The sequence below is a fragment of the Saimiri boliviensis genome, chromosome 5, assembly GCF_048565385.1.
Source record: "Saimiri boliviensis isolate mSaiBol1 chromosome 5, mSaiBol1.pri, whole genome shotgun sequence".
Classification (NCBI taxonomy): domain Eukaryota; kingdom Metazoa; phylum Chordata; class Mammalia; order Primates; family Cebidae; genus Saimiri; species Saimiri boliviensis.
In genome coordinates this window covers 2,453,272-2,467,952 of record NC_133453.1, presented here as the reverse complement: position 1 = coordinate 2,467,952, position 14,681 = coordinate 2,453,272, and the positions used below count along the sequence as shown (strand labels likewise).

The 14,681-nt window shown below is 46.3% G+C and overlaps 1 protein-coding gene across 6 annotated transcripts in view; it reads right to left on the bottom strand.

The window, feature by feature from the left end:
* Positions 1-14,681, bottom strand: part of HDAC4 (histone deacetylase 4) — a 340,829-nt gene that overhangs the window by 290,437 nt on the left and 35,711 nt on the right. For all 6 annotated transcript variants that reach the window (XM_039469908.2, XM_039469911.2, XM_039469907.2 and 3 more), the window contains exon 2: positions 3,802-4,042. In XM_039469908.2, the coding sequence (XP_039325842.1) occupies positions 3,802-3,823 (22 nt within the window). In that variant the 5' untranslated portion in view covers positions 3,824-4,042. The remainder of the gene's footprint in view (positions 1-3,801; positions 4,043-14,681) is intronic.

Here is a 14,681-nt window from a genome sequence, read left to right as displayed (position 1 = left end):
CTCTGGCAAAGTTCAGCGGGAATGGCAATAAAACCGTAACACGGAGCTCACCCAGCAGCGGAGGCGAAAGCAGAGGACTTTCACACCCCAGAGGGAGAGGGAATTGTACGCGTCGCATTCATCGCATTCATCCACGGGGCCCTTCAGCAGGGCAAAGCCGAGTCACTCTGCAACTGTGAGAGGGGGCCCCCGGGCAGCTGGACTCCGCAGCCCAGCCTGCCCGGGAAGTAACGTGGCATCACAGGCATCCACACCAGGCCACACAGGAGCAGAGCCCCACACGGGTGGACAGGCAGGGTGAGCCAGGTAGGCATAGGTGAGTTGGGTGGGCAGGGTAAAGGGCAGGGCCAGCCAGCGGAGGACAGCATGAGGGACGCATGGAGGGAGGGGAGGTGCGGCCAGGCAGGGCCCGGGCACTGCGTTGCCCGATGATGGCCAGGCAGCCCAGGACCCGGCTTCTTAGCTCAAGGAAAAGAGACGGTGGTTCCATGGCTGTGCTCCAACACACCTAGAAATCTCCCGCTCAAGAGAGCAGACTGAATCCTTGAGTATTAACGATTTCTCTTCCTCCCCAAACCCACTAAAATGTTGAAAGATAAGACTGTGAAAGCATTTCCAGCAATGCCTGGCAGTGGACAGGCAGGTGCATCCACTGATGAGAAACTCAGAGAAACTTCCCGAAACCAGAGCTCCCTGGGGATGGAGCCGCTGGGGAGCCAGAGTGGGAGTAGGCCTTGCCCGGGAGCAAGGACACAGGTCTGGGTGAGCCTTGTGCCCAGCCTGAGACAGGGGCAGAGGTTGCTGGGCCACCGGCCAGTGTGTGCATGTGGTGGCACGTGGATACTGGGCACAAGGGGTCCTGCCGCCCAAGGGTCTTCTGGGGGGAAAGGCAGACACCTCAGGGAGAGATGACGGTGGACAGGGCAGAGGAGGCAGCCAGCAGACCTCAGGCCCCAGGCAAATCACCCCCACTGCGCCATCCCCGAAGACGGCGAGCAGAGAATGGGCTGGGCCGAGGCACAGCTCTGCCCTCTCCAGCGCGGCCTGTCTTCAGCCTCCGACCCACTGAGACACAGAATGGAGAGGTCACAGGTGGCAACGAGACGAGCACAACCCAACTCACGGGGGCAGGACAGGCCGGGCAGGCCGGCGATCAAAAGGAGCCGCAGCAGCTGAGATTCCCACAGAAAAGGCCAAACCCAGCGCCCTGCTGCTTCCAGCACTGAGCCTCAAAGATCACGGCCTGAAAAGGTTAGAGACGAGCGAATGGAGGAATATTTGTTAGCCAAAGAAACCAACGGCAGAAATACCTCGTGAAACACAATAAGCTCTTGGTCAAAGAAGCATTAAACAAAGAGAAATATACAGTATTTTGATAAGAGACCTGATCTACCAAAAGAACAGTCATGAATTTTTAAGCATTAAAAAAAAACTGAACTACATAAAGCAAAAAATGGTTATTAATACAAAAAGAATATTCCAAAACTATAATTACAGTAGAAAAATTCATTTTCCAAGAAAGTGAGCAGACAGAAAAAAATAAGTAAAGCCATACTGATTTAAATAACTCAATTGAGTTAATATATAAATAAAATAACATATAAAGAAAGCATACATATCCTCCTAGATATAAATAAAATACTTATCAATAAGAGGACGTTTTTTTTGAGACGGAGTCTCGCTCTGTTGCCCAGGCTGGAGTGCAGTATCGTGATCCCGGCTCACCACAACCTCCGCCTCCCGGGTTCAAGTGATTCTCCTGCCTCAGCCTCCCGAGTAGCTGGGAATACAGGCACACGCCACCACACCCAGCTAATTTTTGTATTTTTAGTAGAGAATGGGGTTTCACCATACTGGCCAGGACGGTCTTGATCTCTTGACCTCATGATCTGCCTGCCTCGGCCTCCCAAAGTGCTGGGATTCAGAAGTGAGCCACTGCACCAAGCCAAGAACTTTAAATACAATATTGATATATACGTATAGACTTCTTTAGACTAAAAAAGAATCATCAGAGCATACTTTCTCTTCAAATGCCTGCATAGCATGTACAAACAATGATTATGGATATACCAAGTCACACAAAAACATGCACCCCCATTTAAATAGTCATGTGAATGCAAACAATAATTTTTGCCTAGCACACTGACAAAAATGAAATAGACTGAACCTATCCAGTGCTGGTACAGCACAAATGCAAACTATGCATCCTTACACTGGAATTAGGAAGCGCCGTTGGAACAAGGCTTCTGGAGCAGTCTGACAGTAAACCTAATGATGTTTTAAGGGCATGGGCCCACTGACCCAGCTTCCACTTCCCGGAATTTGTCTAGTAGCGATATTTATAGAAGTACACGGAATATATGTACAATAATTGTTTGAGGCCAATTTGGAATTGGTATAAATACTGTTACATCCACATAAATATCCATTTGCAATGTATCAAAAAGAACGAGTTACATTTACATGCCTACTGATGCTTCTAATACATTAAAACAGAACGGAAAGCATAGAGCCCTGTATGTGGGATCAGACTGTTAAAACGCTCACACATTACACTACGTTTACACGCAGGAAGCAGCCACACTCTCACCCCACAGCAGCTGGTGCAGGAGGAGAAAGCTGCCCAGTCCCTGTCTCCTCAGACAGTTCCATGCACAGCGCTTAATTCCGTCTTAATGATCAATGATCATAAACTATTTCTTTCTATCAGTCAATACATAAACAATTTAACTCAATAAAACTTTTGTATCTAAAAAAACCTGGAATCCTGCCCTCTGGAATTTTCAGACAAAGCTGATTCCACCCAGGGAAAGATGCAGGTAAGCGTTCCGGGCAATCTCAAAGGGAGTGCCAGACCCTCAGCCTCTGCCTCTGCTCTAAGGACCTGGACCCAGAGCCAGGGCTCACAGAGCCTTAGATGCCTGTCCAAGCATCTGTCCAGTGGCCAACGCCTTCTCTCTCATGTGGACACAAGACAGAAGCTGACAGCTAAGTGCCCCTGAAGGCCATGGTGTGCTGGAAGTGGCAGGAGGCTGGGCAGCGTTCGAGTGACTCTCAAGGAGGCCAACACTCAGGCAGGTCGGTGCCAGGGCTCTGGGTTTCATGACGGGGCAGCTCGGTGCCTTTCCAAGGACCGAAAGTGTGGCATCCTCAGTGGATGCACCCATGACATGCTTCTGAAGCTCAGAGCAGGACAGGCTTGGTTCCCCATCCTGTGAGTCCACCACCTGCCAGCTCTGTGACCTCAGGCAAGTAACTTCTTCTCTCCAGGCCTGAGATGACCGGGGGCTGCCGTGAAGACTGAGCTGCTTAGTGCAACCCCTCAGAGAAGCACTCGGACCCCGGGAGCAACCGCGGCCACCATCTGAGTGGGAATATGTGCTTCCTCCCAGACCCAGACGCCCAGTCGGAGGAGCACTCCCACCCCTCACACAACCCTTTATACAAAACAGACACTGGGCCAGAAGGCACCGCTCCAAATCACACCTGACCTTTCATCGTCACCCTTGCCAAAAGCAGCTCTCTTCTCCTGGCATCAATGAAACCTGTGTGCCACTCAAGTCGGCCTGCAAAGCAGGGCAGCAGACTGGATTCCAAAGCCTCCCAGGTTTTATTGTTCTTCTTTCATCAAGAAAAAGAACCAACCATCCAGTTTGTACTTCGTGCTGTCAAAAACCAGCAGTGACCGCTATCAAGAAAACCAAGTCTCGACTCCGGTAAGCAAGCTGTAGTCACAAGAAATTCTACCTCGGGAAAAGAACGCCCAGCTGTGTGCCCAGAGAAGACAGGACCGGGCCTTACCTGGATGGCTTTGGGAGCTCATTGCTAGCAACGTCCACTCCTTTAAGTGATTCGAAATGGCTCAGAATTTCCACGCAAACGATAGCTCCAACAAGCTCCAAACTCCCACCACCACATACAAGTACCGGAACGGTGAGGGCGGGGTCACAGACGTTCAAGCGCCAAGCCTCGCCAGCAAGGTCTCATGAGCCAGGTAACCCACAAGGAGAGCAGAGGTGTCCACTGGCTTCCGCAGGTGAACCTGCAAGGTTAGAAGGAGACTGGAGTTAGAACACAGAAGTTCTGACTTGGAAAACCGCACCTAACAAGAGAAACAATAACTTCCCTTTTTTTTTTTTTTTTTTTTTGAGACAGAGTCTTGCTCTGTCGCCCAAGCTGGAGTGCACTGGTATGATCTTGGCTCACTGCAACCTCCACCAACCCCCAACCCTATGTTCAAGGAATTCTCCTGCCTCAGCCTCCCAAGTAGCTGGGGTCACAGGTGCGTGCCATCAGGCCCAGCTAATTTTTGTATTTTTAGTAGAGATGGGGTTTCACCATATTGGCCAGGTCAGTCTAGAACTCCTGACCTCAAGTGATCTGCCCACCTCAGCCTCCCAAAGTGCTGAGATTACAGGTATGAGTCACCGCGCCCCATCAACTTCCTTCTCTATTCTTGTTCTGACCAAGGACTGACAGAACACTTCATATGGAATCATTTCTACAAATACGAGCAGTTGGGATTTTGCTGGTAAATCACAATATCTCTGGAGAGGCAGGTTGCTCAGCCTCAGTACCACCAGGACTTGGGTTTGGGTATGCAGTTGCTCGGGTATGGGGCTGTCCTACACATTCTATTTACCAGGACCCCGGGCCTCCACACACCAGATGCCAGTAGCATCCCCCAAGTCATGACAACCAAAAATGTCTCCAGGGACTGCCACAGGTCCTCTGGAGGACAATATCATCCCCTGGTCCAAAATCTCTGATCTAGAAACACCTTCGTTACCCTTTCCCAAAGTTTCCCCAACATTTGGCTTTTGAGAAGAAGCAGATTATCTTCCAACTAATGTAAATTTATTCTAAGTTATATTAGCTTATAAAATAAATATGAAATAAAATGTTTTAAAAGAAAAATCACTTTTAGCGCACTCCCACCACAGAATGTCATTACGGCACACTTGCATCAGCCTCGATCTACACACATCTGGATTCACGATGTCTGCGTAATCACAGAATTTATTCTAAAGTCCGCTTTCCTCACGTAACACGACATCTGAAACAGTCCCCTCATGTTTCTGTCTTCGTAATTACCACTTCCTCAGGTTTTCTTTTTCAGGTTTTGCTTATAAAAGCAAGACATGCTCATCACAGGCAAGTATTTAAAAAGTCATCCATGAGGCCGTCACACAGAGACACGCCCTCAGGAACATTGACATGCTTCCTTGCCGCTGTTTCTCTTTGCCTTTTGCCCATACGCACCTCTAGATACAGTTGTCTATCATGTTCTTTGTGCTGATGTTACAGCCAGGCATTTTCCAATGGCATTGACAATACCTGGTAAGCTTAGTTCTGAAGGGCTGTTTCCCACCCCATATGCGATAGACAGCTGCCCCACCCCCACTTTCAGAAGCTTCTGATGAGCCTGCTCCTCCCGGGAAATGCCAGGCCAAAGAGCAATACGTGGCACTAGCTGAGCTCGTCAAGTTCTTTCCAAGACCTGCCTCTTCAAAGGATCGGTCAGTACATAGAGGAACCCAACAGTGACAAGACTCAGAACTCCTACCACCGAAAAGTCCCTGACCAATCCTGGTTCAAGTGCTTTCAGAAGCTTCTGTGTTCATTTCTTTCTTTAAAAGTGTGACAAACTCCTTTTCTTAATTTCATTAATCTAGAAATTTATTTATTTATTTATTTATTTATTTATTTACCAGTTGCTTATAACCAAAGAACTCTAACCAATGCTTCATGTAAAGAATCACCCTGCCCCCAAGGCTGGCTATCTAGATGCTTTCCAATTTTATGTCCATTGTATCTACAACTCTGATTAATATCTTCATGACTGTTGTTCTGTATCTGGTTATCTCCTTAGAAATGACAGTGAGTTATTTGTCTTCAGGGTCAGAATGTTTACTCATCCCTTGGTCAGAAAGAGAGATTTTCTTGAAGGGAATGTAGATGGCATATTTTGCAAATCCTCACAAATCTCAGATGACAGTATCCTTCACACAAAAAACACATCTTGGCTGGGTATAAAAATCTTCAATCACAAACATGCCCCCTTCAAACTCTTTGAATGTTGTTCCCCCCTCAACACTGTAGAGAAGTTTAAGTCCAGCTCAACTATAGTTCCTTTCCAGGTAAAACTCATGATGTTGTGGTTCTTGTCATTTTCTTCTGCCTGGAATCTAACATTTATTTCTTGCTTAAAATTTAAAAACATTGTCAGAAGACATATAAGTAAGAGATTTTTGCTCAAAACATGACCCTTTCAACAAATATAGGTCTTCTTTCTGCTCAGGAAAATACTCTTCAATTATGTCATTGATTATTATTTTTGTTAAACTTGCTCTGGCTTCTTCAGAGATTCCTATGCTACTTGGCTGGAGTCTCCCCATCAGATCTGGCCTCTTTCACCGGTGACACATCTGTTGTTTATTCTGCATTCCCAGGCAGCCTCTCAAGTATGTTCTTCACTTCACTGCTGCTGTTCTCCACAATATCCATTTTATTCTTTATGGCTTCAAATACAGATTTTAACTAAGCCATGAACTCTTTGTTCTCAACCACCTCCCTTTACCACTAACCCATCATCCTCTCACTTGGCCTAGGCCCTCTTTATGCAAGACCTTCTGCCTCTCCTTGTTGATCCAGGTTTTCTTTTAGCCAAAACCTTTGAAAATATTTTTTCCTGATTTAATTTCATTTTCAGAGGTATATTCTTCTGCATTTCAGGATATTTCCTCTTCCCCACATTCTGGGATATCTTTTTTTGGACAGGTCCAAAGGTGAGATTTATTTCTGTTTATTTACCTTCAAATCAGAATAGCTTTAATCCAGACTTGAGGATGGCTAAGAGGCTATGTGTGTCACTCCTACCCTGTCCTGTGCTCACTTTAATACTGGTCAGTTATGCATCTCAAAGCTACAATTTTGGCAAGATGACATGCAGCACGATTCCTAGGCAAATGTCCAGTGTCTAGCAGGGTTTCACCTAACACAGCACTGACGGCTAGAGACAGATTATTCTCCCAACTCCAGATTCAGTAAACAGAAATGTTCTGGAAGAACCTCACGTTCCTGTAAAACCATATACTAAAAACACCAGGACTTATCTTAAAAAAAAAAAAAAAAAAAAGGTGGAGTGGACTATTCAAAACTATGCTATTTCATCACCAAGGTATTACAAAAATCAATAATAACTCTTAAGAAAAACACTACATAGTTGTTTTAAAAATATATACATATTATCACCCTAAAAAATGAAAAGTCCAGAAAACACAGAAATGTACCTTTTAAAAAGGTAACAAGAGTTTGATGGAAATGTAAAAGGAAGAATTAAAGCATCTAAGTCAAACAATAACTAAACCTAACTATATCAGTGACCATATCAAACTATCTGAACACCCCATTTAAAGGGCAGGGGTTGTCAGACTGGATGAAAAAGCAAGACCCCACTTTGCCGGAGTGTCAAGAGGAATCTTGTGAGGTAGGACTAAGAAGGGTTTGGGGAGAGGAGGCTATTGTTTCATAATGCACAATCAATCTTTCCCAAGCCTTACACAGCCAACCATGTGCTACCTACAAGGAATCTATCTTAAGTTATAGTTAAAATATAAAAATAGATTAAGAGATGAACAAATGTGTATCATATAAACACTAATCAAAAGAAAGCTGTAATGGTTACATTTACATCAAAGTAAATTATAAAGAAAGAATATTATCAGCAATACAGTAAGGCCACTTCATAATGATAAAGGGGCCAGTTGATCAAGTGGACACGACAGTCCTAAACACTTGTGCACCTGAGAGCAGAGCTTCATACGTGAAGGAGGCAGGGTACGTATTTACTGACACCTCGGTATTTCCATACAAGATTACATTTCAACAGTCATGAGTCTACACTGAAACCTCAGATTTCAACATCACGAGGTGTAAAATAATAATAAAATATAAAATAAAAGCATAAGAAGAAACGGACAAATCTACAATTATAGTTGGGAATTTCCACACCCTGCTCTTACTAACTGTCAGAACAAGTAGACAGAAAATAAGCAAGAACAGGGAAGACTTGACCACTACCACCCAACCTGACCAAAATGACGTTCATGGAACCCTCCGTAAACAACGGCTGAATACACATTATTCACATTCTTTTCACACATGCACAGGACATTTACCAAGACTGAACATCTTCTGGACCATAAAACCAGTCTCAAATTTAAAAGGACACAAGTCAAGTCATAAAAAAGTATATCTTCCGACAAAACTGAAATTCAGTTAGAAATCAGTAACAGAAAGATAGCTGAAAATCCGAACTATCTGCAAACGAAATAACACATCATGAAATGAATGAAAATGGAAATACAACATATAAAAATCTGCAGTATTCAAGAGAAATGTAAGCACCAAATGCCTGTGTTAGAAAAGAAGGCGTCAATTGAATGACCTTTGGTTTCACCTTAAAAAATCAGAAAAAGAACAAATTAAACTCAAAATAAGCAGAAAGACAGCAACAGAAGAAATCAATGTAACAGAAAAATCAATGAAACTAAAAGCTGATTCTTTGAGACTATGAAGTTGATACGCCTCTAGCCGAGCTGATAAAGATACATAGAGAGAAGACAGTGATTAATAACATCAAGAATGAGAGAGGGGCCCAGGCATGGTGGCTCACGCCTGTAATCGTAGCACTTTGGGAGGCCAAGGTAGGGGACTGCTTGAGCTCAGGAGGTCGAGACCAGCCTGGGCAACATGGTGAAACTCCGTCTCTAAACAAATATGAAAAAACATAGCCAGGCGTGGTGGTGCATGCCTGTAGTCCCAGCTACTCAGGAGGCTGAGATGGGAGCATCACTTGAGCCCAGGAGGTCAAGGCTGCAGTGAGCTGAGATCACACCACTGCACCCCAGCCTGGGTGACAGAGTGAGACTGTGTCTCAAAAAAAAAAAAAAAAAAAAAAAAAAAGAATGAGAGTGGGAATTAACTATATAGAGTGCAGAAATATTAAAAGGACAGTGGGTAATATTATGAATAACTTTACGCTAATAAATTTGACAACTTAGATGAAATAAACAAGTGCCTTGAGAAACCCAAACTGCCAAAGCTCACTCAAGAGAGAAACCCAACATCAACACACATCTTTGTGGGCCTGGGTTCATCAGGGGAGCCAGGCTGTGACGCTCACTGTCACGATGCTTGCCTGCCAGTGACATCCAAATCGCCTCCTTTTTCTGTATTTGTTACTTACAATTCCACTGCAAGGATGAGCTTTCACGGCTCCACGTTTCCAGTGGCTCAGTAATCCACTTCCGTTAGCGTGGACTCACAGACAGTTACTTTGCCCTCTGTGTCACTAGTCCAATACACTCACCATTCGCGGTGCTGCTAATGCACCAGCCCTCGGGAGCTCCCGCGGGCCAGCTCCTACGTTTTTCTGACCAGCCCCCACTCCCGTCTTCTTTGGAGCATTTGCGGACTTTCTGATTTTACAAGATGTCCCTGCCACAGCCCCGGAATCAATGGCTTCTCCAAGGAGCCCTAGTTCCTTTTCGGGAGGACTGTGTTTGACACCCCGATATGCTGCTCAATGTGCCCGCGGCTGCTGGGCGACAGAGCGCACAGGGCCCTCTTAGCAGGCAGCGTGCGTAGGGGTTCACTCACACCTCGGGGTTTCCGCACCAGCTTCCACTTGAACCATCTTGAGTCTATACCGAGACTCGATCCCCACATCACAAGGTGTGCTTCAGTCTCCCCCTTTCCTTGTTTTTATTAGCTAACTGACAGTGGGAAACCTGGTTCCTATTATCTACAATATCTTCTCTCATTTGCTCAGTTCTGACACACACATAAAGGACTTTCAGAACTGCTCACCTCTACACGTGAGAAACACATTCACAAGACGACCACATTTACAGACGGTTGTCCTCATTCTCAGCCCTTCCACATCCAGGCAAGAAGCGGGCTTCCCAAGTCACGCCGGTGAGTGCGTTTGTAATAGAGTCAAATTCCTTGGTTAGAGTATGTATTTCATTTTGGATTCCCCCACATACTAGTGGGTTTTAATTGTTTGTTTATTTTTTGGATATGTAAAGAGTAAAATGTACAAATATTTTAAGTTAAAAAGAAGTGTTCATATTGATATTTGCAATTTAAATTTAAGATTTTACAAGTTTTGACATAAATTTCTCTTTTTAAAAAAGCTTTTCTATTATGAAAACATGAAACATATACGAAGTAAAGAGAACTGTGTAGCGGCCCACAGCACCCAGCTTCAACCTCGGTCAGCACCCAGGCCTTCACGCTTCATCCGTACCTCCTTCCGCCTACACGGAAACGTCCAAAAGTTAACTGCACAGTGTTGACAATGGGGATGCCCGTGTAGCCCTATTACTTACTATATGAGTTTTTTCTTACTTTTCAATGCACAGCCAAGCTAATGAGAAATCCTTTTGACACAACGTATCCAGAATCCATCTGTATCATAAGCAAGGGGGCTTTTCGGAATCTCGTGTCCTGTGTGTGAGAGAAGCAGAAGCCCCCGGAAGGTTTCTGAGCAGTACAGAGGGTCTGGGGTAGGATCTTGGACAGGCCGAGCTTGGGTGAGGACCCCTTCCCTGCACTGGCGGGTGGGGGGCTCAGCCTCCTAAGGAGGGCTTGGAGAACATTCCCTTCCACTCGGGCCCACACTCAGCCTCCGGGCCTCCTTTTCAGTCAGAAATGATGGCTCCCTGGTGCCTGTGGTGAAGGCTCACTGAGAGCCAGGCCAGCAGGGCCCCCAGCCTCCTGGCAGACAGCCGGTGGGAGCTGGGATTTAGAGAGGCAGAAGACTGAGGGCAGTCTGCAAACGGTGGATCTGATGTTAGGAGGCAAAGAAGCCAGTTCCAGACCCTGCTGGGCAGAACGGCAACGCCCACAGTCTACGAACCCTTCTTTCTGGAAACGGCCAAGGACACAAGAGTGCTTAAGCCAAAGGAAGTGAGATTCAGGTTCCACGCGCAGGCAGGCCAGACCCAGCGTGCACCTGTCAGGAGCTCGTGGTTGCAAGCAAGAGAGATGGACTCTGGATGATCTCGGCAAACAGGGGAAGCTCCTGGGAGGGAACGGGGTGGCTGGCAAAGCACCTGGAGGGACCCAGAGGCAGGAAGTCACGGAGAGTCCTTTCAGAACACTCTCTGTCCAGCCACACCCCTTGACTGGGGAGGCCAGGACACCCCGACAGGCAGCCCCACAAGGTGAGTCCCATGAGAACGAGGGTCGTTCCTTGAAGGAAAACTAAAATATCGTTACCAGAGGCGGAAACAGGACCAGGCAGACAGATGCCACAGACAGCTGCAAGGGGATCTGGAGACCCCACCCCCCACGTCATAAGATGGGGAGACTGAGTCAGCAGCCATGATGCTCCGACAGCCACAGACAGGGCCATGAGGGTCTGCCCAGGCGCCCCATCTTCCTGCCACAGGACTCCAAGCTGTTCTGGCTCCGGCTGCGTCTGCTGGGGCCCACGTGCTGGCTTCTCTGATGAGCACCTGGCCCCGTGCCAGCTGCAAGTTCCACTGAGAGCAAACAGGACGTGACACACCCCCGTACCCTGGCTTGGGAAAGTGCTGAACAGGGAGCAGGACACCTGAGCTTCACCTGGCCCTGGCACTGCCACAGCGGGCTCTCTCACCCTGGACCAGTCCCTTATCACCTTGAGCCTGATTCTCTTCTCCCCACATAAGTACTGGGTCAGGGTTCATCCACACCCCTGTGTGCTACAGAAAGGCTCCAGGGCCAACGGTGTTTCAGAAGTGGAAGTCTCCGCACGGCTTAGAGGCTGCAGGTGAGTACCTCTCTCTCCTCCTCCACACCCTCATGCCCCCCTCCCAGGGGCTGCTCCTCACCCCCCGGATGCCCACTCTTCTTTCTGGCCCTTCCTAGCTCTTTTCTTTTTCTGGCATCTTATTCCATTTTGACATTAAGTAGTTGTTTATTTTTCGTTATCTGTCGGCCCCTCTGCCTGCCCCTGGCTGGAATGTGACCTCCTGCGGAATCCCTGGCATAAGGCACACAGTAGGCACACAACAAAAATGTGAATGGAAGGAAAGTTTTTAAGATCTTCCTGGATTTGCCTCAGAAACTACCTCAAAGGGGGCTGAGGTTGAAAGTAAATTGCAAAAGAAACCATTTTCTGCCTTTTGGGGGCTATAGTTAAGTTTTAAGGATCTATGTCAAAAAATTCCAGAAATTCACAAGTTTGTGGTACTTTAAGCCCCAGGACTCCCAACGCCTCCCAGAGCCTGCAGAGGCTGCAGTAAGAAATCCAGTCACAGACGACGTAGGGAACTGCTGTGAGCCCTCAGAATATCTGGAAAAATTTCACAAATCTTCATGAAGATCATGGGCAGAGAAAAGAAAAATTGCCCAAGGAGTTAAGAACAAACAATTCCACAGCTGAAAACGCAATGAAACCCCTCCTCAAGGAAGCAGTGCTAGCTCAAGCCCACAAGGAAAGCAAAGCCTTCTCTATTGGACACGGGATGACAGCCGCCAGGAAGCTGCCTTCCAGGCCCGGCCCAGGCTCTCCTCCTTCCCCCAATTCCGTCACCTTCCCCTTAGGGGGTGTGTCTCTCAACAACCCAAGGCGATACTCACAACAAAAAATGTACTAGAAATTAAATGGTTTATTTAATACAACTCAAGCACGACCTAGTTCTTTTTATCTTGAGGTACGTGTCTAATGACACTTTAGCAACCAGACTAGAGGACGGCGATGATCACTCTTCTAAGAAAACACACGGAAGGCACACGCGGCTAAGATCTCAAGAGCCCTTTGTTTCTGAAGGACACGTGAAACAGAGACTGCACATCCCTAACTAAAATGCATCCTCATGAATGACAGGCAGATGTGGTATATACTGCAACTTGCAAACACAATGGCTTTTATGACTGTATTTTCCCCTGACTTACCAGATACACCCAAAGTCCACATTTGGGTGAGCCACAGAGTCTGATTCTCATTTACGAGACAGGCATGGTCACTCTGCTAAGTGGGCAGTTGCTGACACTGGGCATATATTTACATGAAGACATCTCTTTATTTTCATTTCTGCTCCACACAGAATAAAGGAAACGAAGTGCATCACTCAGGCTTAAGTGTGGGTTAGTATTTCCTTCAACAAACACTTGGAATCTAAAGTGACCTATGGTTCCTCCCTCCTGCAGCTTGGAAATTTTGAAACTTTAGTTGACTTGATTTCATGGAATAAGCCATAAACCTTCCAAACAGCAAAAGTCTTAGAGGCTATAAATCCATCGGAGAACATTCTTCTAAAAAATCTTACCAAGCTACCACAAAGACATGTGACAGCGCATGGAGGGCCAGTTTTGTCCCTTACCACGGACCCCACCCCACCCCATTCTGTGGGCAGTGACGATGGCTCCAAGCACCCACGATAGCCTTAGCCTGTCATGCTGGTGGAGGAACGGCAGGTGCTAGTGAGACCAAAGAGAGAAGCAGAGCCGCAGGAAGGAGGGAAGCCTGCAGAGCCCGGAGCAGAGCGGCAAATACGGACCATCTGCTGGGGCAACAGAGACCCTTCTCCAAACAGAGGTGAGGCCAGGAAGTCCAATCTCGCCACTCCCACTCAGCACCCCAGCAGAGATCCTAGCCAGGCCGATAAGGCAAGAAAAGAAAAGAAAAGCATAAAGATTAGAAAGGAAAACATGACTATTCACAGAAAACTCAAAGCAATCTCAATAACTATTAAAATAGCTAAGTGAATTTTACAAGACCGCTGGGTATAAGGTCAATGAGTACCAAAATCCAAAGCTGTTGTATTTCCATATAGCCCCAATAAACAAATGCAAAGTCAGCTTTGAAAACAAGATCACATTCCTAACAGCATACAACAGAGGCAAATGTCCAGGACTGAATCTATCAAGAGATGTGTAAGAATTTTACATACAAAACTATAACATATAAGTGAAATGAGAGATATCACACATGGAGGATATACTATGTGCATGGACTGGAAAACCCAATGTGATTCAGATGTCAATGTTTGGCAAATTAATCAGCAGTCAATGCAATTGCAATCAACATCCCAGCAGAATTTATTTGAAAACTGAAAATTTTACATTTCAAATGGAAGCACAAAGAACCTGAAATAGTGACCGGGAAGAAAACACAAGCTTGGGGGACTCACACGACCAAGTATCACGACTTCTTCTAAACCCATGGAATTCAAATGTAAGATTCGGCAAGTCAACCAAGGAGAACGTGCTAGAATGAGACCAACACAAACAGAGGCATTGGAGTATAGTGAAGATTCCACCCCACATCCACAGGGCAAGCAGGGTCTTTTCAATACGCTGGGCTTGTGTTGCTTGCTCTTTTATGCCAAGTGAACCACAGTCCACACAGCCCGCCATGCTGGAAATTAGTATGAGCTGGAGCACAGACCTTCGGTAAGCAACAAGGCCTGGTCTAAAAGATGACAACAAAAAACTTCTTCAGGTGGGCAGACAGACAGTTGTGAAAAAGGTATGACCACAAAGGGAAGAAAATGACAAATGGCACTGCACTAAAATTATGAATGCTGGTTTATGAAAACATGCAGAAGAGGAAAGAAGCAAGCCACAAAACAGAAGAGAACCTGCCACGCACATACCCAGCAAACGGTGGATTCCCAGAATAC